The sequence below is a fragment of the Myxocyprinus asiaticus genome, chromosome 10 (genome assembly GCF_019703515.2).
Source record: "Myxocyprinus asiaticus isolate MX2 ecotype Aquarium Trade chromosome 10, UBuf_Myxa_2, whole genome shotgun sequence".
NCBI lineage: Eukaryota > Metazoa > Chordata > Actinopteri > Cypriniformes > Catostomidae > Myxocyprinus > Myxocyprinus asiaticus.
The window spans coordinates 10544912-10570002 of record NC_059353.1 but is presented as its reverse complement, the minus strand read 5'-3'; the positions used below and the strand labels follow the sequence as shown (position 1 = coordinate 10570002).

General features: G+C 37.6%; 1 protein-coding gene across 1 annotated transcript in view; it reads left to right on the top strand.

The window, feature by feature from the left end:
• enox1 (ecto-NOX disulfide-thiol exchanger 1) overlaps positions 1-25091 on the top strand; it is a 154701-nt gene that overhangs the window by 92559 nt on the left and 37051 nt on the right. The window contains exons 7-10 of the mRNA XM_051708513.1: positions 10428-10640; positions 12955-13061; positions 19477-19594; positions 23524-23708. Of these exons, the coding sequence (XP_051564473.1) occupies positions 10428-10640; positions 12955-13061; positions 19477-19594; positions 23524-23708 (623 nt within the window). The remainder of the gene's footprint in view (positions 1-10427; positions 10641-12954; positions 13062-19476; positions 19595-23523; positions 23709-25091) is intronic.

Sequence of the window (25091 nt, the reverse complement as noted above, 5' to 3'; positions counted from 1 at the left end):
TTGATGAGTAGTTGAAAAAATGTTTCCCATTCAAATCTGGGCCTTGTTTCCCAATAACTATTGATCTTAGCGGTTAAGAGCTTTTTCTATGAACAATTCTATGTACGTTCATTATTTTTTACGTGCATTTCCCAAAACTGCACTTAATCATCATGATGGCGCCACGGATGGCTGCCTCGGTGTGGAGCTCCTCAGTTCTTTTGTTGTTTTTGTTTGTTTGTCCTGTGTTTAGTAATCTTTTTCCAGTCAGTTTTAACAGAGACGAACTGCTGAACATTCGACAGCATGTACCAGACAATCTTTTCCCGGTTTTCGAATATTCAGACGTTTTGCTAGACATTTTAGTTGGAGGCGCAGCTCTGTTGTTCAAGAGACGCAGGCGAGGGAGACGAGCCGGTGCGCTGGTCAAACTTCGTCTCCTCACCCGTAAAAACAAGGACTTTTCAACCTCTGCTGCCTTGTGCTTTACAGAAACCTGGCTGAGTGAAGCCATTCTGGACAGCGCGTTACATCTGCCGGGCTTTCAGCTGTTCAGAGCGGATTGCATCACGGAGTTAACGGGGAAAACGAGAGGCGGTGGAACATGCTTTTATATCAATGAAAGTTTGTGTACAGATGTAACAACGTTAAAGAGGATGTGCTGTCCTAATTTGGAAGCGCTCTTTATTAACTGTAAGCCTTTCTACTCGCCACGGGAGTTTTCCTCGTTTATTCTGGTGAGTGTGTATATCGCGCCAAACGCATGTTTGAATGCGGCGCTGCAACAGCTGGCTGATCAAATCACAGACACGGAACAACAATACCCGGACTCAGTTATTATATTCTTGGGGATTTTAACAAAGCAAATCTCACACATGAACTGCCCAAATACAAACAGCACATCACATGCCCCACCAGAGGCAGGAACATACTGGATCATTGTTACACAAAAATAAAGGATGCATATCGCTCTGTCCCTAGAGCAGCTTTGGGACTCTCTGATCACTGTCTGGTTCATCTTCTTCTAACCTATAGGCAGAAATTAAAATCAACCAAGCCAGTAGTAAGGACTGTAAAGAGATGGACCAATGAAGCAGAGCGGGAACTACAAGCCTGCTTCGATTGCATGGATTGGAGTGTTTTTGAGGCTGCAGCCACAGACCTGGATGAGCTCACAGATACTGTTACATCATATATCAGTTTCTGTGAGGATATGTGCATTCCTACTAGGACTTATTTAAAGTTCAACAATGACAAACCGTGGTTTACAACAGAGCTCAGGCAGCTTCGTCAGGCCAAAGAGGATGCTTACAGGGGTGGGGATAAAGTCTTGTACAATCAGGCCAGGAACACACTGAACAGGGAAATCAGAGTGGCTAAAAGAAGATACTCAGAAGCTGAAAAACAAGTTTTCAGCTAACGACCCTGCATCAGTGTGAAGTGGCATGAAACAACTCACAAATTACAGGACTCCTACCCCCAACCCTGTAGGGAACCAACAATTGGCTAACGACCTGAATGTGTTCTACTGCAGATTTGAAAGGCCCAATCTCACACCCCACACCCACTCTGACCTTCACTTCACACAAACACCAACACCTCCTGCATCCCCCCTCCCCCCCTCCTGCTACTCAACCTGCACTTAAGATCTGTGAAGATGATGTGAGCCACGTCTTTCGGAAACAAAAGAAAAGGAAGGCTTCAGGCCCAGATGGCGTCTCACCAGCGTGTCTTCGATCCTGTGCTAACCAGCTGGCCCCCATTTTCACACAGATCTTCAATAGATCACTGGAGCAGTGTGAAGTCCCATGCTGCTTCAAACGCTCAATCATTATTCCTGTCCCAAAGAAACAAAAAAAAATCACAGGACTTAATGACTACAGACCTGTCGCCCTGACGTCTGTGGTCATGAAATCATTTGAGAGACTGGTGTTGGCCCACCTGAAGAACATCACCGGACCCTTTCTAGATCCCCTTCAATTTGCTTATCAAGCAAACAGGTCTGTGGATGATGCAGTCAACATAGGATTGCATCATATCCTGTAACATCTGGAGAGACTAGGGACATATGCAAGGATCCTTTTTGTGGACTTCAGTTCAGCTTTCAACACCATCATCCCAGCTATACTCCAGAATAAATTACACCAACTCTCTGTTCCCATGTCTATCTGTCAGTGGATTACCAGCTTTCAGACAGACAGGCAGCAGCTTGTGAGACAGGGGAAACTCACTTCTAGCACCTGCACAATCAGCACTGGTGCCCCCCAGGGATGTGTGCTCTCCCCACTACTCTTCTCCCTCTACACCAATGACTGCATTGCCAAGGACCCCTCTGTCAAGCTCCTGAAGTTTCCAGATGAGACCACTGTCATCGGCCTCATCCGAGATGACAATGAGCCTGCATACAGAAGGGAGGTTGAACAGCTGGCTGTCTGGTGCAGTCAAAACAACCTTGAGCTGAACACACTCAAAACGGTGGAGATCATTGTGGACTTTAGGAAAAACACCCCAACACTGACCCCCTCACCATTCTAAACAGCACTGTGGCAGCAGTGGAGTCATTCAGGTTCCTGGGCACTACCATCTCACAGGACCTGAAGTGGGAGACCCACATTGACTCCATTGTGAAAAAGACCCAGCAGAGGTTGAACTTCCTTCACCAGCTGAGGAAATTCAACCTGCCACAGGCGCTGCTGATACAGTTTTACTCAGCAGTCATTGAGTCTGTTCTCTGCACTTCAATAACTCTCTGGTTTGGTTCAGCTACGAAATCAGACATCAGAAGACTACAAAGGACAATTCGGACTGCTGAGAGGATTATTGGTTGCCCCCTGCCCCCCTTCAAGAACTATACACTTCCAGGATGAGGAAAAAGGCTGGAAAAATCACTCTGGACCCCACTCACCCTGCCCACTACCTTTTGAATTGTTGCCTTCTGGCCGACACTTCAGAGCTCTGAGCACCAGAACCGTCAGGCACAGGAACAGTTTTTTTCCCTCAGGCTATCCATCTCATGAACAGTTAAACTGCCCCATTGAGCAATAACTATGTGCAATACACAGTTTAGTCTTTCTTATATTTATCCAACACATCCAACCTCTTCTGCCATTTCATTCCACTGAAAAAAAACAAAAAAACATTTGCATTGTACATAACAGATTTGTATTTGCACTCTACATAACAGATAACAGTTTGTATTACATTTGCACTACCCATGTGTATGTGTGTATGTATGTATGTGTGTGTCTGTACGTATGTGTATAATTAGTTTTATTTTTTATTTTTTATTATTATCTATGTCTTGCTGCTGTTTTTGTATTGTTTTTGTATTGTTGTACACTGGAAGCTCCTGTCACCAAGACAAATTCCTTGTATGAGTAAGCATACATGGCAATAAAGCTCATTCTGATTCTAACATGAACATATGAGGATGCGCTTTAAGTGCTACTTAAGAGAATGGCTGTCCGTGTGACAGTGCTGAAATGTGACTGTATAGTGCTCTTCATCATTGTAACTTTATATTATATTATAACATTATATTTGTGCATAAATTTACAATAATTTGTAATAACATTTGTTTTAAAATATTTTCTTAAATATTCAACCTAATTAACTACATATTTACATATTGTTTTACAATAATTTTGTTCAGAACTATCTTTTTCTTTTACACAATCTGCTTCCATAATCAGGTGTGCATTTGAAATATTTAGTTTTCAAACATTTCTCTCGATATGAAAGCTTCCAGGATTAGTGAAGACAGTGGAGGCCCCATGTATGATCCTGCTAATTACAAGCATTCGTTAAATAATATGAGGTTCACTGTGTTATCATGCAGCGCAAAATAAGGAGACGTTTAGAAGATGTGCTTTAGGGACATTCACTAATAAAGCGGAGGTCTGCTCTTTTCTCCCAAAAGTGATAACGGTGACAGCAATGCAGCATGTGCGGTGCTACACAACTTGAAGTGCTGGTTAGTGTGCCTTTGGTGTCAGAGAGGAAAAGGAGACAAGGATTAACAAATATATATTGATGATTTTCATGCAATTATTGACTTTTTTCATCTCTCTCTGATTTTAATTTATACTGTTGTCTGCATCAATCATGCCTCCACTTTGTTGTTACCAACTAGTCCACACAAATAACTTTATTTGTTTCCTAATTAATCTATTCATACATTTAGACTATCTATTTTATGCATTTCATTATTATTATTATTACTATTATTATTAATATTATTAGACTTGTCTGTTAAAATAAAAACATTGGTATCCTGATATTAAAGTTTTAGCAGAAAGTGTTGCTATAGGTGTTTAAATTGTATCAGGTGTAATTTGGCGATTGTCCTGCAGGTGTCTGCATAAGTCTATGTCTTTAAAATGCTCTTTGCGCTGTACGATTACTCCAGAGCACTCGTAAATCTACGAGCATTTTCAAGTACTACTTAAGTTACGATGCTTTTGGGAAACGGGCTGCAAAACTAAGATGAATCATAAGATGGATTCTACAATCTATTTTTGCTTACGATGCTTTTGGGAAATGAGGCCCTGGACTCTGACCAGGCCAAAACATGAGCCTGATGAACTTGTTCTCGTGCCACTTCTTGAAGGTCTTTGCAGTGTGGGCTGGAGCATTGTCTTGTTGAAAAATAACAACTGAATGTTCCTCTTTAGAAAACAACTTTTCATCTGTGGGAAGCAAGCCTTTCTGCAATATTCTCATGTACTCCAAAGCATTAATTGACTTTTCACAGTGAAGCAGCTCACCAGTACCAGCAGCTGAAAAGGCTCCCCACACCGTGACACATCTTCCTCCATGCTTCACTGTGGTAGAGATGCATTCACTATTGTATTTCTCACCAGATGTTTGAAGACACCTCTCTGGAGCATCACCATGCAACTCAAAGTGATTAATCACTCCACACAACTCTGCTGAACCACTCTGAATCAGCAGTGGCTTTTTAACACATCTTCTACACAGAAAACCTGCATTAGATAACCTTCTGGTTATTGTTCTTCTCGAAAGAGTCTTGTTTTCTGAGGTCTTGAATTCTACTGACAGTTTTTGTAGGCTTTTTTTCCTGTCTTTGAGAAATTTGCATTTCAGCAGGTGTCCAAGTTAAAGAGAGGTCAGATGAGGGAATGCTGGGAATCTTGAGGGAGACTGTGGTGATTTCAAATTAGCATTTTTGTGGAGGTTCTCTCATTAGAGGTGAGATTGGCAGTGCAGGTTCATTTGACTGTGGAAATTATTTTTTTATTCTTGTTAGACAGGATTTTTGCCTCAAGGCCAGGAAAATTCAATTTCCCTTAATTAGCTGGGATGTTGGAGAGCCACCTTAATAACATACCTGCTCTTCATGTCAAATGCCCAGAGTCCCATGGGTCTCTTGCCAATCGCAGATAGGAATAATATTTATTTAACTGAAATAAAATAGTTTAAATGAGTTGAGTTAAGCACATATTTTTAGGGCCTGAAGTGGACATTTGGTATAAATGATCAGCGTGATTTCAAAGGTATTCATACGTAATGTGTGGTTCTAGTACACATACATTTTTGTATGTGTGAATAGACACTGAAAGCACCTAAAAAGTAAATACTTTTATGCATGTACAATTTTTGAGATGTATAGATATTTACGCAGCCTCTGTTAGATTTATTAGGATATTGAATTCATGAAATTCATGGTTGATTTTATTGTATTTGCAATAAATTAGATTAAATATGTCAAAAACCATCACATTTATTTAACACAGTTAATGCATTTACCTAATTTGACATTCTGATTTTCATATATTTCAAACTTGTTCAGCTTTAACGCAAATTAAATTCAGGCATGCAAATGACTTTAAATGAAATCCAGATGGGACTAATAAAAGTAGAGACAAATTTTGATTAAAAAGGTATTTCTGGAAGTTTCTCCACAATTTACTGTTAAATGAGAGTCCTGAGGTTGAGCATTATAACAAATCACAGCCATCTCCACTGCTCGATTTCTGTGTATAATTTGTTCGAAATAGTTTTGTTTTCGTGCTAAGAGAGCCAATTGAAAGTTGACCTTAAATGCACGATATTAAACAGCAATAAAATCATTTATAAACAGTTTTTTAGCTTTTTTGGACAAAGACCCTACATAAACAATAAGGCATGCAGATGCCCCACACAAAATAAGCATTTTAATGTAAATTACAATGTCAAGGGAAATAATTGACAGTTATAACTTTTGTCATAATCAAACATGTCCCTGCATGTTTGCATTATTGTACCTATGAATATGACTGAGATCACCATGCATTGATGCATCTCTTGTGATGTCATTCTTCTCATTGGCTTGAAATTGGTTTTATTCCTCTGGTGAGATAAGGAAATAACAGTCTGGTGGGCACAGATGCATGGAATGATGTTGTTGCTCTGTACAGGATCTAATATAGGAAGGGATCAAAATTACTGCCCGCACTACAGCACTGAATTTGCGGCACAATTCAATTATTCTTCAATTTCAGTAATGTATTTCACACACGTCCACAGGGAGCAGATTGCTAAAGCCTGGGAGAGGCCACACCGAATGTCTCATGTCTCAGCCACTCAGCCTGGAATTACACTTCATGTTTAGATGGGAAAAATGCAGAGTAGGTTACTGATTCTCGAGCCGTGACTGAACACTCTGATGAGATAATGTTCTTGTCAAATAGAAAAAGACAATGCAGGGAAAGAGACATTATTTGACATGAAATTAGCTATTATGTAAAGTCGGAGCCCTCGCCTATCGGTTAGTGTGCTTGCTTTAAGGGAATAGTTCACCCACAAATGAACATTCTGGCATAATTGTAACATGTATGACTTTCTTTTTTATGTGTCTTTTCAATACAATATGCAAGAACATGTTTAATGCTAAAAAACGAGGCAATTTCTTGAGTGAACACGCCACTGCGATCAAGCTTCTCTAAAAGCGTTAATGAAAGCGCAACAGGTTTCAAGATTTTCACTAAAAAACGACTTAATTTTCGGGTTGTTTTCACCTATTGTATGTCTTCAGAAGACTTGAAATATGAAGCACAAGTTGCATGGACTGCTTTTATGATACATTACGGTCCTTTTTAAAGCTGTAAAGGGAGTCAATCCGGGATATGCATAAAAAAACAAAAACATCATTTTGTTTTCCACTTAAGAAAGTTATACAGGTTTGGAATGACATGAGGTTGAGTAAATTATGACATAATTTTAAAACTTTCCTTTAACCCTTAAATGCATGGTAATTTCACCAAACACTCTTACATATTTGGGTCTTTAGAGACCCAGCACATATATCGATCACAAATGGATCTACAGAATGCCCTGATAGTGTACATTTTTTCAAGACAATTGGAAAATAATATAGTAGTTGTGAGTTGTGCTCAAAAGTTTGCATACCCTTTGAGAATTGGTAATATATGTACCATTTTTAAAGAAAACATGAGTGAGCAGGCAAAACACATTTCTTTTATTTCTTATGGGATACATATTCAACTGTAGGTTATAACAGAATGGCACAATCATAAAACAAAACATGGCAACAAAGAAAAAAAATGAACTGCACATTTGAGATCTCCCCAGAGTGGCTCGATGATATTAAGATCAGGAGACTGTGATGGCCACTCCAGAACCTTCACCTTTTTCTGCTGTAACCACTGGAGGGTCAACTTGACCTTGTGCATAGGGTCATTGTCGTGCTGGAAAGTCCAATAATCGTCCCAGGCGCAGCTTTCATGCAGAAGAATGCAAATTGTCTGCCGGTATTTCCTGATAACATGCTGCATTCATCTTGCCATCAATTTTCACAAGATTCCCCGTGCCTTTAGAGCTCACACACCGCCAAAACATCAGTGAGCCACCACCATGCTTCACAGTGGGGATGGTATTCTTTTCACTATAGGCCTTGTTGACCCCTCTCCAAACATAGCGCTTATGGTTGTGACCATAAAGCTCTATTTTGGTCTCGTCACTCCAAATTACAGTGTGCTAGAAGCTGTGAGGCGTGTCAAGGTGTTGTCGGGCATATTGTAACCAGGCTTTTTTGTGGCATTGGTGCAGTAAAGGCTTCTTTCTGTCAGCTCGACCATGCAGCTCATTTTTGTTCAAGTATCGTCGTAATGTGCTCCTTGAAACAGCTACACTGTCTTTTTCCAGAGCAGCCTGTATTTCTCCTGAGGTTACTTGTGGGTTTTTCTTTGTATCCCGAACAATTTTTCTGGCAGTTGTGGCTGAAATCTTTCTTGGTCTACCTGACCGTGGCTTGGTATCAAGAGATCCCTGAATTTTCCACTTCTTAATAAGTGACTGAACAGTGCTGACTGGCATTTTCAAGGCTTTGGATATCTTTTTATATATTCCATCTTCATGAAGTTCCATTACCTTGTTATGCAGGTCTTTTGACAGTTCTCAGTATCTAGCCTGCTCAGTGCATCCACGTGAGAACTAATAAACTCATTGACTATTTATACACAGACACTAATTGCAATTTAAAAAGCCACAGGTGTGGGAAATTAACCTTTAATTGCCATTTAAACCTGTGTGTGTCACCTTGTGTGTCTGTAACAAGGCCAAACATTCAAGGGTATGTAAACTTTTGATCAGGGCCATTTGGGTGATTTCTGTTACCATTATGATTTAAAAAGGAGCCAAACAACTATGTGATAATAAATGACTTCATATGATCACTATCCTTAAATAAAAGAAAATGATCAGTCATATTTTCAAAATCAATGCCACAATTTCACAATTTCTGCCAGGGTATGCAAACTTTTGAGCACAACTGTATATATTTTGATATTTTATTTTACATATATCAATAAGATAATGCAACAAATTAGGACAAATCTAGAACAGGATTCATTACTTTCACACAAAATTTCATGAGACACAACTGGCTGTCAAACACATACTGAGCAACACAACACATAATCTACACATAAACTACACATAAGATACACATATTTATTTTCTCAGACACTTATTGAGTCTAAATAGATGCACAACATACATAATTTCAGAAGTACACCCAAATGACAATAATCATATCATACTGTTCATGTGTTGTACTTGCTATAATTTAAGTTACATGTTGGTGCCTCGTCTAATAACAATGTCAAATGTAAATCAAGTCAATCACTGACACATTAGCACCACCTTCAGTAAAAATAGCATGTATAATATGTATGTGTACACGCATATGGAATAGTGATAATTCACCATTGTCACACAGAAAATCAACATGATATAGTAGTCATTTGTATGAATATAGTACTCATTTGTCTGTATTTGTTTGTGAAATCCTGTGATAGTAAACTTATATAGATAGGAAATAATCATAAACATATGATTTATGGAAGCTCAAAAAAAGAAAGAAAAAACCAGACACTATTACATATCTCGGGTTTTTAATGACCCTATTCACTTTTGGTAAATGTTAAGGAATACTAAAGAGGTGTGGGAATAACTCCAAAAAATGGATGAGGTACAGTGGGTGGAATCCACCCGGGTCACTAAAGACTTGAGGTGTGCGTTTAAGGGTTAACATATGGGCTTGAGTCCAACTCGTGTCATTTCCAAATCCCATTCTCCTTGTTATTACTTGTATCTTTATACTGCCCTTTGCAAAGGGCAAAGCTAATATATATATATATATATATATATATATATATATATATATATATATATATATATATATATATATATATTGATTTAATAAACGTTTCTTGATATTAAATGTAATTTTAAAAGCTAAAAAACAGCTCTTAAAATTACATTCAGTAACTAGAGATGGGTGGTTTGTCAAGACAAACTTTCAACGTTGGTTTGACTAAGCCTAGCCTTAAAAGTTTGAAAAAGCCTTGAAGTCTGAAGGTTACAGTATAAGCCATGTGTGGTTTGAATACTTGAGCAGTTTGAAAAGAGATTTGAAGTTTTAAAGTTATGAGACTTTGGCTAACCTTGGCAGTTTCAAGAGATTTTGAGGTGTGAATTGTATGTAGACCTGATGTTGTTGGAATCCTTGGGCACTTTGAAGAGAGATTTGAATTCTGAAAGCTTTGTAGATGTTCCAGATGTTCTAGGTCGAACTTAAAATTCTAAAGTTCTAGCAAATTAAAACTTTGAGAAAAAAGGAACTCACAGTATGTACAACGACTTGCTTACTTTAGCATTGCAAAATAAAGTGGATACTCAGATTTTTTAAGTCAAACCAACAAGCATAGCAGATTAGTATATGGTTTAGTCCCATTCACCCTCTTCCCAGCATCCACAGTGGCATGAATAATACAGGGCAGGATCAAATTTACAAATTTTATAAACCTTAACCAAAGTTTGTACAATAACTATATATTGGCTTTGTTAAGCCAACACAGGAAATGTACAGTAACAGCACACTCTATACAAGTGAAAATGACAGTTTTCCTTATTCTTTCTTGCAGATGACAACAAGTTCAGTGAAGCAACAGCAGTGCTCTTCACGTGGATTGACAGGGGTGAGGTAAACCGCCGGACAGGCAATCATTTCTACTCCATGATCCAGTCGGCCAACAGCCACGTGCGACGCCTCATGAATGAGAAAGCCCAGCACGAGGAGGAGATGGAGCTGGCCAAAGAACACTTTAAAAACTCCCTGCTCGCTATCCTCACACAATGTAAGATACCTCCTGCCTTCACTGTTTTTATTCCCACTGGTTATTATGAGATTTTCATCTAGTGTTGCCATGACAACAGCACATCCTTGGTAAAGATGTTCATCTTGATATGACTGTACTGCCAGTAGGAGTGATTTGTAAATGTCCAATTGTCCAAAAGTGCCAATTGTTATGCTACACTTCCCCTAATTTAACAGGAAGACACATGCTCTGTTTCAAAATCTAGTAAGCTGCCATTTTAGGGCATCAAAGCCACGCTTCAGACACGAAGGCTATTCCAAAAGGTAATTATGATATAAGATAATTATGCTGCCTTCTAAAGCCAAAGTATACTTTGGTTTTGACATGAATGCTTAGTGTCTGTGTACAGTTGAACGATTGCCTTTCAAAGTATACTTCAATTGACTGTGCGTGCATACACAGGAGGTTGGCGCATGCATGCTACGACTGCTACGTGAGAATGAACTATTTATCTTCAAGAGTTTTGACCCATAAAGATGTCTTTATATTCCTGCAGACTGGAGTTTTACAAATGCCTCCTCACACCCACTGCTGTTGCTTCCACCGTCATCTCCTGTTGTTTAGTGGTGATTACATCTTCTTCTAGCCTTTCTTCATTACAGTAACAGCTCAACTGTGAGTGTTGCCACCTTGTGGAGACAATAATTAGTGCGAATAATTCCAGGCGCATGCGTTCAAAGTATGTATGGTTAGGAAAATCGGCCTGCGCGTCCAGTGCTCGAGCACACTGCTGATGATAAAATTTGCGTCACACATCCTGTATGCAGATGCCTAGCATTCGTGCTAGCCGTCTTTGGGCTTTAGATGCCTTCTTTTGGCTGAATTCTAAAGCAGCATTTCACATATCCTTCACTAATACATTGCGACGAGTGAAAAAAATCCATCCAAGATTGTGGACAAACCTTGAGAAATGTCAGTTATAAATATAGTGGTTGCACTGTATTTTAAAGTATGTGTACTTTCAGTATACTTACAGTGTACTTACCCTAGAAAGTACTGAGTAATATTAGGTAACTACATGTACTCAATATGGGTTAAGGTTAAGTTTAGGGTTAGGTTTAGGGTTAGTACCCAGTAATTACTATAGTTGTTGTAATTATATATTAAGTAAATGTAGAACATTACTGTAAAATAAAGTGTTACCCATATAGTTAATAATTAATTATAGTTCATTCACTTGAGGAGCGCCATTTGTATTATGCAGAGTTGCTGTCTATGTAGAGTGTTACCAATCAGTCACTTATGAGATTGCATGCTAGGTTGCTAGAATACAATGCAGCACATTAGGTTTTGGAACATGAGCTACTGTTTCCTTTACATTTATGGTTCACAATCTCTTCATTTGTCCTCTAAATGATGAATATCAAATGCTGAAAAAGACAATATATAAATGCACACTAGGAAATACAATGTGTGCTTGAACAGCATTCAGACCTAGCTGCCTAATCAGTGTGACTGTAGTCATAGCCCATAGAAGGGCCCTGGGTAAGTACAGTCTCAGTGGAAGCACTCTGACCATATAGCAGATGTGGAGGTGTTCAACTTAACTTAAAGGTAGGCCAACATCAGATTCCCTCATGTTTTCGCTGCCAGGAAAGGCAAAAAGAAATTATTCCACAAGAGTGCCAAAAAATGCTATTTGCTTGGATAAAGATTGTGATCTGATTTGTAATTGTCAGCTTTATGTTAAACAAAGTTAAACGAAATAATAATTCATGATTGCTTACTTCAGCATATAGTATGTGCATGAAATACTATGAGAAAACTGTTTTTTAGAGTTATCATAGTTGTAGTAAAAAAGATTGTAGTATGATTATTTACTAAACAAAAGACATCTTTGGTCAGTTAATAACTAGCAGGCAACAGTTTACAAATGGATCAGTGCTGGGCGATATAGGTATAGATGAAATTATAGCTCTATTTTTCAGCATTTTGAAAAATTCAATATATATAATAAATATAATCAATATTCTATATATCACCCATCACTACTTACAATCTAATGCAAAAATAAAAAATACACACATACATTTTGAGCTAAACCCACAATCAATGTTTGAAATCAAATGCTCTGTTTGTTAGTAATTATCAAGCAAATCCATATATGTAGACTGTTGCCTTCCTCAGCCGTAAGGAATTGCATGAGCAGCTTATGAGATGTAAGTACACCAGACACTATCAGGAGCCTCTCAGTGAAGTGTTGTGAGGTTCCTGATGCGTCTGACTCTAGCTGGCGCAGATGCGGAGCTCTACATAAATGGCTTGTCTTGTCTGACTTCCTTACCCACCAAAGTTGAGCAGATTACGGCTGTGTTCACCGCTGCCACCAGGCAAAAGGCATGGGACCATTTCTCAAAAGCGCAGCGCAAGAACATAGACATTTGGCGAAAGCAGTGCGAGGTTGGTATTTCTCCTCCCCTCTTGTCATTCCGACTCTTCATCAGAGGTCTCAAACTATGAGCCCACGGGCCAAATTCAGCGCACTAGCTTCATACAAATCTGGCCCGCAAATCAATTCTAACTTTCTGCAATTTGGTTTGGCCTTGATGTTATCCCGTAATGTTCTTTAATGGTTGTTGATATATAATATATATGGGAATATATAATATATAATAAATAATATATACAGTGACCCCAAAAATAATTTTGACACTTTTGGAAACTTAAGTCATACATTAAAATGTCAACACATTAGGACTTTGAATGAAACATGTTATTTTAGTGCAGTAAAAAAAAAACAAAAAAAACAAAAAAAAAAAATCACAGTTAATTATGCCCACTGACTTGCATGTAAATAAAGAGTTTGTCTACTATAGGAGCAATTCACTCTTGAAGTAACACCTTGATGAAGTCATTGCCCCTCAAGTTCAGCGTAACCACAGATGTAGTTCATCACATTAAAGGAATAGTTCACACCAATATGAAAATTCTCTCATCATTTACTCACACTCATGCCATCCCAGATGTGTATGACTTTCTTTCTTCTGCAGAAAAACAAAAGATTCAAACGAAGATTTTTAGAAGAATATTTCAGCTCTGTAGGTCCATACAATGCAAGTGAAAGGGTATCAACATTTTGAAACTATAAAAGCACATTTATAAAGTATAAAAGTAATCCATAAGACTCCAGTGGTTAAATATATATCATCAGAAGTGATCTGATAGATGTGGGTGAGAAACAGATCAATATTTAAGTCCTTTTTTGCAATAAATCACCAATTTCACTTCCACATTCTTCTTCTTTTGTTTTTTGGCGATTCACATTCTTTGTGCATATTGCAGGGAGGAGAATTTAGTAAAGAAAAAACTTAAATGTTGATCTGTTTCACACCCACACCTATCATATCACTTCTGAAGACATTAATTTAACCACTGGAGTCTAATGAATTACATTTATGCTTGCTTTATGTGCTTTTTGAGCTTCAAAGTTCTGGTCACCATTCACTTGCATTGCATGGACCTACAGAGCTGAGATGTTCTTCTAAAAATCTTCATTTGTGTTCAGCAGAAGAAAGAAAGTCATACACATGTGGGATGGCATGAAGGTGAGTAAATGATGAGAGAATGTTTCATTTTTGGGTGAACTATCCCATTAACAATGGAAATGTGGCACTACAGGAAGTTTGATAAGACATTTTTCAAATAAATGTTTTTTTTTTTTGTCATAATTTTGAACAATATATGTATTGTTTTATCATTTGGAATCTTACAAACTGCTGTTTGATAAATGTTTTTAACTTAGAAAGTGTGTTTGATCTGTACTGTGCTGTTCTACCAAGGCAAAGCGCAGTAACTAGGCCAAAACTGAAACTGATTTTGTTGGAACTGTAAATGTCACACTCTAGCATTTTCTCTGAATCTGAGCTTAATTGAGTCAAGCCTGTTTGTCATAGGACAGATGATAGTAATTTTGGTCATCATTTACTATGGACTAAATTTAAAGGGATAGTTCACCCAAAATGAAAGTTCATAATTTACTCACCCTCATGCCACCCCAGATGTGTATGAATTTCTTTCTTCTGCTGAACAAAAATGAAGATTTTTAGAATATCTCAGCTCTATACGTCCATACAATGCAAGTATATAATGACCAGAACTTTGAAAAAAAGCATATAAAGGCAGCATAAAAGTAATCCATATGATTCCAGTGGTTAAATCGATATCTTCAGAAGTGATATGATAGATGTGGGTGAGAAATAGATCAATATTAAGTCCTTTTTTTACTATAAAACTCCACTTTCACGTTCTTCTTCTTTTGTTTTTGGTGATTCAAATTCTTCGTGCATATCACCACATTCTGGGCAGGGAGAAGAATTTATAGTAAAAAAATACTTAAATATTGGTCTGTTTCTCACCCACACCATCATATCATATCGCTTCTGAAAATATGGATTTAACCACTGGAGTCTTATGGATTACTTTTTTACTGCATTTATGTGATTTTTGGACCTTCACAATTTTGGTCACCATTCACTTACATTGTATGCACCTATAGAGCTGAAATATTCTTCTATTAAATTTTGTTTGTGTTCTGCAGAAGAAAGTCATACACATCTGAGATTGCATGAGGTTGAGTAAATGATGAGAGAATTTTCATTTTTGTGTGTACTATCCCTTTAATTGTGTTTTGCCTTTGCTTGGCAGTGTATTTCTTCAAATAATTGCAATTTGTTTGACCTTTTGTTATATAAGGAAAACACATCCATACATTTGAAGTGTTGCTTAAGTGTCAAAATATTTTTTAGGACCACTTTATATAACACTTTAAAAAACACAAATGCAAATGTGCAATTATAGCCTAGGTGACAACAACAAACTAGCTTGTCTGCTTGTATCCGTCAAAAATGTTTGGTTACACATGTGCGCTAAGTCATACCATTATGATACAACTGCGCAAATAACTCAATAGTTAAAATTCATGGTTGTAAAAACAATTCCGGTTTGTTGTAACTGTTCACCACCTAGCTAGTGGCCCCTAAGTAATCTAAGTTTGAGACCCCTGCTCTACATGGTACACTGACATGGCAGCTGTTTATATTGCAGTGTATCTTGTGGCTTTTCATTGTGAGAAGTTGTGGACCCTCACAAACCAAACATCCCTGATTCCTAGCCTGTGCTCTTTCATGCAGCAGAGTTCTCCTTGATATTGCCCCCTAGAAAGAGCCTCCATTGCTGCCATGGCAACCGATGTTGGCAGGATTATAGATATTCTCATCAGTGATTAGCCTGAATTAATTGTTAATAACTCATCCAATTTGAATTAGGTCTCTATGAGGAAGGAAATAGGAGGCAGATGTTAACCTGTTATATGCCTGTACAAATATAGCCATATTCTCTGTAATGCACAATATTGCATTTCTATATGCATATATGCCCCACCTCACCAGTATGCAGAATTCCTGTCAGTGCAAACAGAATTCTCAATGAACCTTGAAATATAGAAATCACACACTGGACATAGAATGCAGTTGCAATCTTTCCTGCATCCATCTTTCTTTCTCCATGACTCTATAACATGAGCAATGATGTGAGGACCAAACTTAAAGAAACAGTTCACCCAAAAGCAAATCATCATTTCTCACCCTCATGTCGTTCCAAACTTGTGTGACTTTTCTTCTTCCAGATTGCATAACCTTTTTTATCAAAGGGACCCAGTCCCCTTTCTCTTTTATAATATGGAAATGAGCGGCCAGGATATTCTTGAAAAATTCAGTGTTTGTGTTCTACTGAAGAAAGAAAGTAATGTGGGATTAGAATGACATAAGGAGAGTAAATAATGACAGCATTTTCATTCTTAGGTGAACCATTTAACCCCAGAAATACAATGACTATATTGATTAATTGCTGTAAGTCAAGTCTATGAAAGGATTCCATTTCAGTTCACAGTCGCCAAGAGGTAAGACATCACTGTTGTGGAAGAGAAGTGACAAGCTGTTGGGATACCACCTCTGTGAAAAGTATTTTAGTGAATAAAAACACGTAAAAAAACCCAAAAAAAACAATAATAATAATGTGTTGCTGTTTGTAGATTTAAATAGATGTGATCTTTTTATTCATAATCAAAGTTACAGGGTTCCCATCATGGACCTGGAAAAATTGTGAATTCCAGGCATGGAAAAATGGCATGGAAATTAATAAAATCATAAAAAGGCAAAAAGGGGAAACCGGGGCTAATTGTCACACTTTATACTTCAGTGAATGTTGCTCAGGTAGGTTTATTTTTAAGACGCCAGGCCCTATTTTAAGAGGGCCAGTGCTAAGTGCAGCGCTATGCCATAACTCATAAGCGCAAAGTCAGTGGGCATGGCCATGAAGTTTTGGTATTTTCGTGCCAGCATGCGCTAAGTCTAGGCGCAAGTGGGTTTGGCGAAATCCCGCGCAAAGCGTTAATGGGCTGGGTCAAGTGCAATTTAATTCTAAGGTTCTTCTTAAATTATTGCAGCGTCTGCGTTCTATTATATAGTCCATTCCCTTAAGCACAAGTGATATAAACATAGACAGCACATTCATACGAAGCTGGTAGTGTAAATGGACTGTATGCAATGAATTAGGCGAATAGAAATGTATGGATTTACATTATTTTGTGCATTAACTTTGTCCTTGTTGAATGTGACACACTACTTATATATACAGTATGCACGGAAAATGTGGTTCAAGATATGGATGTAGGCTTTGTTAAATTATAGATAGCTTTATTAACACCTGCTGGTAAAATCTCCAAAGTGCAAATGCAGGAACTGAATTTGGACTTTGCGCTGAGATAATACGTGCTTTTGAAACATCTTAATTGCGTAATTACCTATTTCTCAGGAAAATAACAAATTACGCTTTGCGCCACTTCATTAACATACAATACACTCACAGTTTGTGTGCATACACCCACAGAGAGGGCAAACACTCCCACCCACGTACACTTGCACTTCACGCTGCCACGAAAATTGCGCTTAGAATTAGTGCTCTCACGAAAATTTATCTTTCGTGAGATTTTCGACATATACCTTAAATCTCTTGACTACAAAAAAGCTATTGAACATTTTCACCATTATTGCCCACAAAAGCAGCTCATTTAACAAACAATAATATAAAAATGTTGGCAAACAGAAATAGTAATTAACTATTAGTTGACATTTAATTATTAATTGACAAATTAACTGAAATGTATTACCCTAAAATCTACATTTATATATAGTTATAGATATAGTTGAACCTTTGCATGCCAGTGTGGTTTTATTGTTCATTTGTATTCCCAACAGCTATTTTAGTTTGGAGAATATATCACAAAAGGTATATTCATTTATGAGGGTTTTGAACTAGGTGTTTAAAACCAACATGTAAATCCATTGCTATTAAAAAACAAACATTTTAATTAGACTTTAGACTAAAACCCTTATAGTTATTTAAATATGGGCCTTGTGACATGTTCCCCTTGTGACAACTAGCCCCAATCTCTCCTATTTTGTTGCCCATAAATTCCACTTAATGAATGCAATCTCTATAAAATTCTCTTTAAAAATCCTTATCCATTAATCACAAACAGTTGGAAAAGTCATGGAAATGCATTGGTCCAAAGGTGTGGGGACCCTGTAAATATGATATTGTCATATAAATTGTAGAATTTACAAATGTATGATTCATCAGAAACAATCCAGAACTCCAGATAAAAGATTAGGCAACACAGTGCTAGAACAAAATGTTTTCACTCACTGACAAAGTAAAACTCAAATGTGTTCCCCTTCTCTTGACTGTGGCATCACTAAGCACATTTATAGAGTCAGATCTGCAAGATTTCACAGTGGTGGCATTAAACGTCATTTGTGCTCATCCCTAATGGCTATCAGAGGATCAGTGGGCTTGGAAGTTTGTGTAATGTGATTTTACGCTTCATTTTCAGACCTAGACAAATGAACTTTAACTATTGCACAGCACTGAGATGGCAGAGCCTTGGTTTGCCCTGGGGGTTGTATTTTTAAGTAAAAAAATCAATCACCAGGCCTTGTGCTTGCCAAATCACTGCCTGTTTTTTTTTAATTTTTTAGATACATTTCCATGTTAGATTCTAGAAGATGATAAATGTAGATCCTTAAAAAACAAACAAAAAAACACATTTAATGTATGTGTGAATACATATTCAAATGCTGTATTACATACTGTACACTACAGGGCCAAAATTATGTTGACACCACCTTCAAATGAATGGGTTTGGCAATTGTAGTTACACCCATTTCTAGCAGATGCATAAAATCCAGCGTACAGCCATGCAGTCTCCTGAGACAAATACAATAGTTTTTAGTACATCAGGTCATACCTTGTCTGTTCCAACATGACAATACCCCTGTACACAAAGCAAGGTCCTGTCTGGTGTGGAAGAACTTGACTGGCCTGCACAAAGCCCACATCTGAACCCCACTGAACACCTTTGGGATGAATTGGAGCATTGACTGCGAACCAGACTCCATTGCCCAACATCAGCGCCTGACCTCACTGCTTTTGTGTCTGAATGGGAGCAAATCCTCACAGCCATGTTCCATATAGAGAAAGCCGTCCTAGAAGAGTGTAACCTCTTGTTCTTGCATATATGGGTTTGGGGTCTACACACTTTTGGCCATGTAGTATACTGTATCTGAATGCATTACTTGGTATGTGTGATTGCCATGTGTTACTGCCACATTTATACAACAATTGAACTAACAAATTATGCCCTTGAGAAAATTTTAATGTGCAAAATGTAATCTTTAACCAGTCAAGGTCTTGGACTGAGGCCAGTAATGTGATTTGTGTGTTTTGTGTGTTTTATGTCTGTATTTTGCTCTATTAGGAATTGAGAAATGCTCATAGTGAAGAGATAATGGGAATACGAAGAGAAGATGAGATGGAGATGTCGGATGAAGAGTTGGAGGAAAACCCCTGCAAGAAGATCCGAATGGAGGACTCGGGTATTGTGCTCTGCTCAGCCCATAATTATGACAATTTTTATTTATTGTGATACAGGGGGAGTTGCTCTTTTGTAGCAGGCTGATGATAATTAGCAATTTACATTTATTCTAATTACTTTCAGGATATACATTTGTCAGTCAATGTGTGTTTCCTGGGAATCAAACCCATGACCTTCATGTTTCTAGCACCATACTCAAGCAGTTTGTGCTAAAGAGACAACTTGAAAAGAAAAGTTTGTCAGTACAAACTTTGAAGGTTGGCTGAAAGTTTAAAACAAGTTGAAGGATAGTTTGAAGGTTATATAGGCCTTGTGTAGTTTGAAGACAGTTATGTCTTGCTACATGACTGCTTAAGTATTACAAGTGGTTACTGGGCATTATTAAGGTGTTCTCAATGTTGCTAGGGCATTGCTTAGTGGTTGTTAGGGTATTTTGGGTGGTTGATAAGCAGTGTTGGGTGTAATCCAATTACAAAGTAATTATTTACTGTAATCTAATTACTTTTTTAGTAAAAAAATAAGTTTTGTAATGCATTACATTTAAAATACTTGTAATCAGATTACAGTTACTGACTTTCAATTAATTTAATTACTTTTAAGTACATTATCTATTATTTATGTAGCATACATGAATTATGGGCCCGTTATGAGTCATTGTAAAATGAGAAATGTGAGGTGCTGAGTAGAAAAGTGTTTTAGAAAGTAACTTAAAAGTAAAGTAACTAGCAATGTGATTACTTTTCAATAAAGCAGTTAGTAAAGCAATTTGATTACAATTTTAGATAAATAATTAGTTATTTGTAGTGGATTACCATTTTTAAGTAATTTACCCAACACTATTAAGGTAAGCTTTTAAGGTTGCTTGCTAAGGTGTGCTATGTAGTTGATATATAGACAGACAGGCATAGCTTGAAAGCATAGCTGAAAAACAAATTCTGTGGAAGTTTTGTTTTTTTGGGGGGGATCTGTGTGGACTGTCGCCTGTTTTGGCCTTAGGTTAGGAATAAAAAAAAACAAAAACTAACCCAGTTATGTACAAAACCATTCTGTAGGCTTTGTCAAGCCAACATAATAAAAAGTTTAAACAAACAATTTTCTATATTGCCAACATAATTATTCCTTTATTTAAAGTGCTCCTATTATGGTATTTAAACGTGCCTAATTTTGTGTTAAAGGTCTCATACAATAGATTTACATGCATCCAAGGTCAAAAAACACTTTAATTTGCTCATAATTTAAATTGCAGAATTACCTTTTTTCCCCAGTGTCAAAAACGACTTGTTCAATGATCCGTTCTAAAGGATTCATTCTAAACTCCTCCTTTCAGAGAGGCTACTCTGCTCTGATTGGTCAGATATCCCAGTCTGTTGTGATTGGTGTATTGCTTAGTGTAGTGTTTGAGGGCAGGTCATAGCTGTTCGCGAACAGCCAGTGAAGACCAGAGGCAGGTTTTTTGTTACCAAATTACGTAGGTTAGTACAGGAAGTCTGGAATTACTAACGACTCGTTTCAGGTGTTCAGAATCAGTTCTTTCTTTTAGGAGTCAATAACTCCATTTGTTGTGCACTTTGATTTTTGAAACTTTGCAGACTTTTTTACATTCACAAACAGCTATATAACATACTACATGAAAGGTAATATTTGCAAAACCATAATAAGTGCTCTTTAATGAAAGATATAAATTTGGTTTAATGTCAAACACAATGACTTTACTATTCTAAACATATCAGCTCCACCATGACCACTACTTGTATGTATTTCTATATTCTGTTAGTTTTACTGCAAACTGAGTGATTGCATCCTTCACATAACCTTGAGGAAAACATTTGTGCTGAGATATCAACATGAATGATTATACTCTCCTTCCTGTGCATATCCCACAGCAAATATGATTATGAATGATATTGCTTCAGCAGAGAACAGCAGCAGAAAGTGTCAGGGGAGTCTAAGCTCAGCGATATTTTATGACCTGTCACAGTAAACTAGCTCTGGCTCAATAAAAAAGTATTTTGGATGGCAGGAAGGAGTATCTTATAGTTGAGATTCTCTGTTGACACAGCACAGTGACCAACTTCACCATTCATTTCAGTTCTGAATGCAAACACTTACTTACTGCAAAGCCTGCTAGGATGACTGCAACGTATAAGCTGATTCAACCAGATGGCATGTTTTTAAAACTTGTCTTATATGCTGCATGTAAGAATAAGTAAAATTGCATGTATTGCATAAACCCTGTAAAGAAAAACAGGTCATTAAGGACCACTTAAGGTGGTCAAGCTGGTCAACCAGTTCGAGCTGTGTCTGGGAACATAGTTAACCCAACCTGGTCTCATAGAAACATGTTACTATACCTACATTATTACCAAAACATTTTTTACATGGCTTGCTGTATGCATTGCTGCAGTTTCCTGGTGAAATGAACACTAGAGGCGCTAAAGCAACAATGACTTTTATTCCCTTTCACACACATCACGAGTTAAACGGCAGATTAACAGTTCATAAACATGTACTTTTCACCCTGTTCCTCACACAATGCTATGGTATGACATTTAAACACTTTTACTACAGCACATGACTTGTAAGACTATATTACATAACAAAAAAAACCCAAAAAACTAATAAATATATATATTTTTTTATGTGATCTAATTGCACAGTAGCTGATCGAGCATTAGACTTGTGATGTAAAGGACCAGGGTATGAGTCCTGGAGAGCACGCAAATCGACATGTGAGCTGAAAGTGATACAGAAGCACCACAAGATGACATAGTTGCTTCAGTAATGGTGGTTTTCATCTTAGGTTTGCTATTTATGACCTTTTGGTTATGTTATGAGAAAATTGAACTTGCTTTTAGCGCCACACAGTGGACATTTCACCTCGGAACTGCTGTGACCCACGGAATATTATTTTGCAAAAATGTCGCCACAATTACATAATTTTCATGACAGCAGGCTTGGTTAACCAGTTCAGTCAGATCCACACCAGTTAAGCATAGCTGATCTACTAGTTTTAAGCCAACCTAGTCTCACAGAATGAACGTTGAGTTACGTGCCGCATTCTATGTTTCCTGGTGGAATTAACAGAAGGGGGCTACAACAATTGTAGGTTTTATACACTTTCACACAAATCACGACTACAGCGGCTGATCATGACTTTATAAACACTTATTTTTCGCTCTATTACTCACACACTGCTATGTTATGATATCGAAACACTTTTACTCTAACACGTCTTTTGAAAAGCGACACATTTTACCACTAGTATTACAGACCCACCTACATTTACACACTTATTCCAAAGTGATTAGCTCACCTGATAGAGTGTTGGGCTGAGGCTTGATCCCAGCCAAGGACGCTTGAAATGAAAGTGAAGCGTAAGTTTCATAGAAGCGAAACGAAATGACGTGGTTGCTTCAGAAAATTTGCTTTTCATGTCACGTTTGCTTTTAGGACACTTGGTTTTAGGTTAGGGAGGTATGTTTTACTCATTAAAACATTCATCTAATATTCACCTTAAAAATCTTGTCTGATTATGACACCGTTTCACTCGCTTTTGGTACCCCTCGCTGGACATTTAACTGGAAAACTGCAGCAAAATGTGTAATAGAGCACGACATTTCGTGTAATTTTCATGAGATCTGGCTGTTTTCAGCAGATAGACCAAGATGGTCTACCGGGTCAACCATGGCCCCTTCAGCAGTAGTCCATCTGATCATCCAGCTTCAACCATCAAGAAACCATGTAAAACCACCTATTATGCTGGAGTTTATTAATCTTTTAAGCTGAATTTGAATGAAAACCTTTTGAACATAATAAAATGCATATCATACATGCACATGTTTACATAGAAAATGCATATTTGTTTTAATGAGAAAAGATACATTCTTCTGTACTCATTTCCTCCCTATGATTCTCCTTGTCTGAGAGCAGTGCTGTCTGCGCAGTCGTGTGCTCTGCGGGAAGAGAACGACAGTCTGCGCTGGCAGCTGGACGCCTATAGGAACGAGGTGGAGCTGCTGAAAAAGGAGCAGGGCAAGGCCTACCGCACAGAGGAGGATCACACCCAAGAACAACAGCTGCATTTCCTGCAGCAGACCATGCAGAACATGCAGCAGGTAATGCACACATCAGGGCTGATTCTAGAGTTGCAGCCTAACGGAGGATAAACAAGTGTGTGAGATGTGTTGGACTAGTAGTGTGTATGATGGTAAGATGTGTTTTGCTTTGAGTGTGAGAAGTTGTGGGTTTAATATCTGCCCCAAAATTGCAACTATTTGTCAGTGGAAGTATGACAGGAATGGGGGTGTATTTGGTAGCTTTTTTTCAAGGTTATTTCATTAGAACGGAAAATGCTTCTCAGAAAAGTGATAGAAAAGTAGAGCTTTGATGCTCTAGCCAAATGACTAAGGCCCTGTCCCAAATGCCCCCCTCAGCCCTTGTGGTCTTTCATAGTTTGTCCATACTTTGGTGACATAAATCTGCATAAACTGTCGGATAGTAGTCTGCGTTGAAGCCTGTACCGGCTCAGAGTGCATCATAACAGCCACAAAGCTTCTGAATCATAAAATTACATATGGGACATCCTACGATCTCATGGGGACAGGAAGTGTGTCTTTTGGTTTAGCTGGTAAGCATGGTGCAGTTATGCCCCTCTGGAAAATGTTGTAACTACACCAGTCTATGGGCTAAATACATCTTTCTCCATTGAAGGCAAAACAAAAGTAGCCAAGTATTCTGAGAAAATAATTTGTTATTCAAGTAACATATACTTAACGTAAAACATAAATTCTCTCATCATTAACTCACTTTCATGCAATCCCAGATGTGTAAGACTTTTTTTTCTGCAAACACAAACAAAGATTTTTAGAAGAATATCTCAACTCTATAGGTCCATACAATGCAAGTAAATTGTGACCAGAACTTTGAAGCTCCAAAAAGCACATAAAGGCAGCATAAAAGTAATCCATATGGCTCCAGTGGTTAAATCCATGTCTTCAGAAGCAATATGATAGGTCTGAGTGAGAAATAGATCAATATTTCAGTTCTTTTTTTTACTATAAATCTCAAATTTCACTTTCACTTCAACATTCTTCTTTTGTTTTTGGTAATTTGCATTCTTTGTACATATTGCCACCTATTGGCCAGGGAGGAGAATTTATAGTAAAAAAAAAGGATCTGTTTCTTACACATATCTATCATATCACTTCTGAATATATGGATTTAACTACTGGAGTTGTATGGATTACTTTTAAGTTGCCTTTATATGCTTTTTGCAGCTTCAAAGTTCCAGCCACCATTCACTTGCACAATAGAGACCTACAGAGCTGAAATATTCTTATAAAACCTTTGTTTGTGTTCAGCAGAAGTAAGAAAGTCATACACATCTGTGATGGCATAAGGGCAAGTAAATGATGAGAATTTTCACTTTTGGGTGAATTACAGTATCCCTTTAAGACAAAGGTACAAGACGGTGTACTTAAAAATTTGGGACTGTTCAC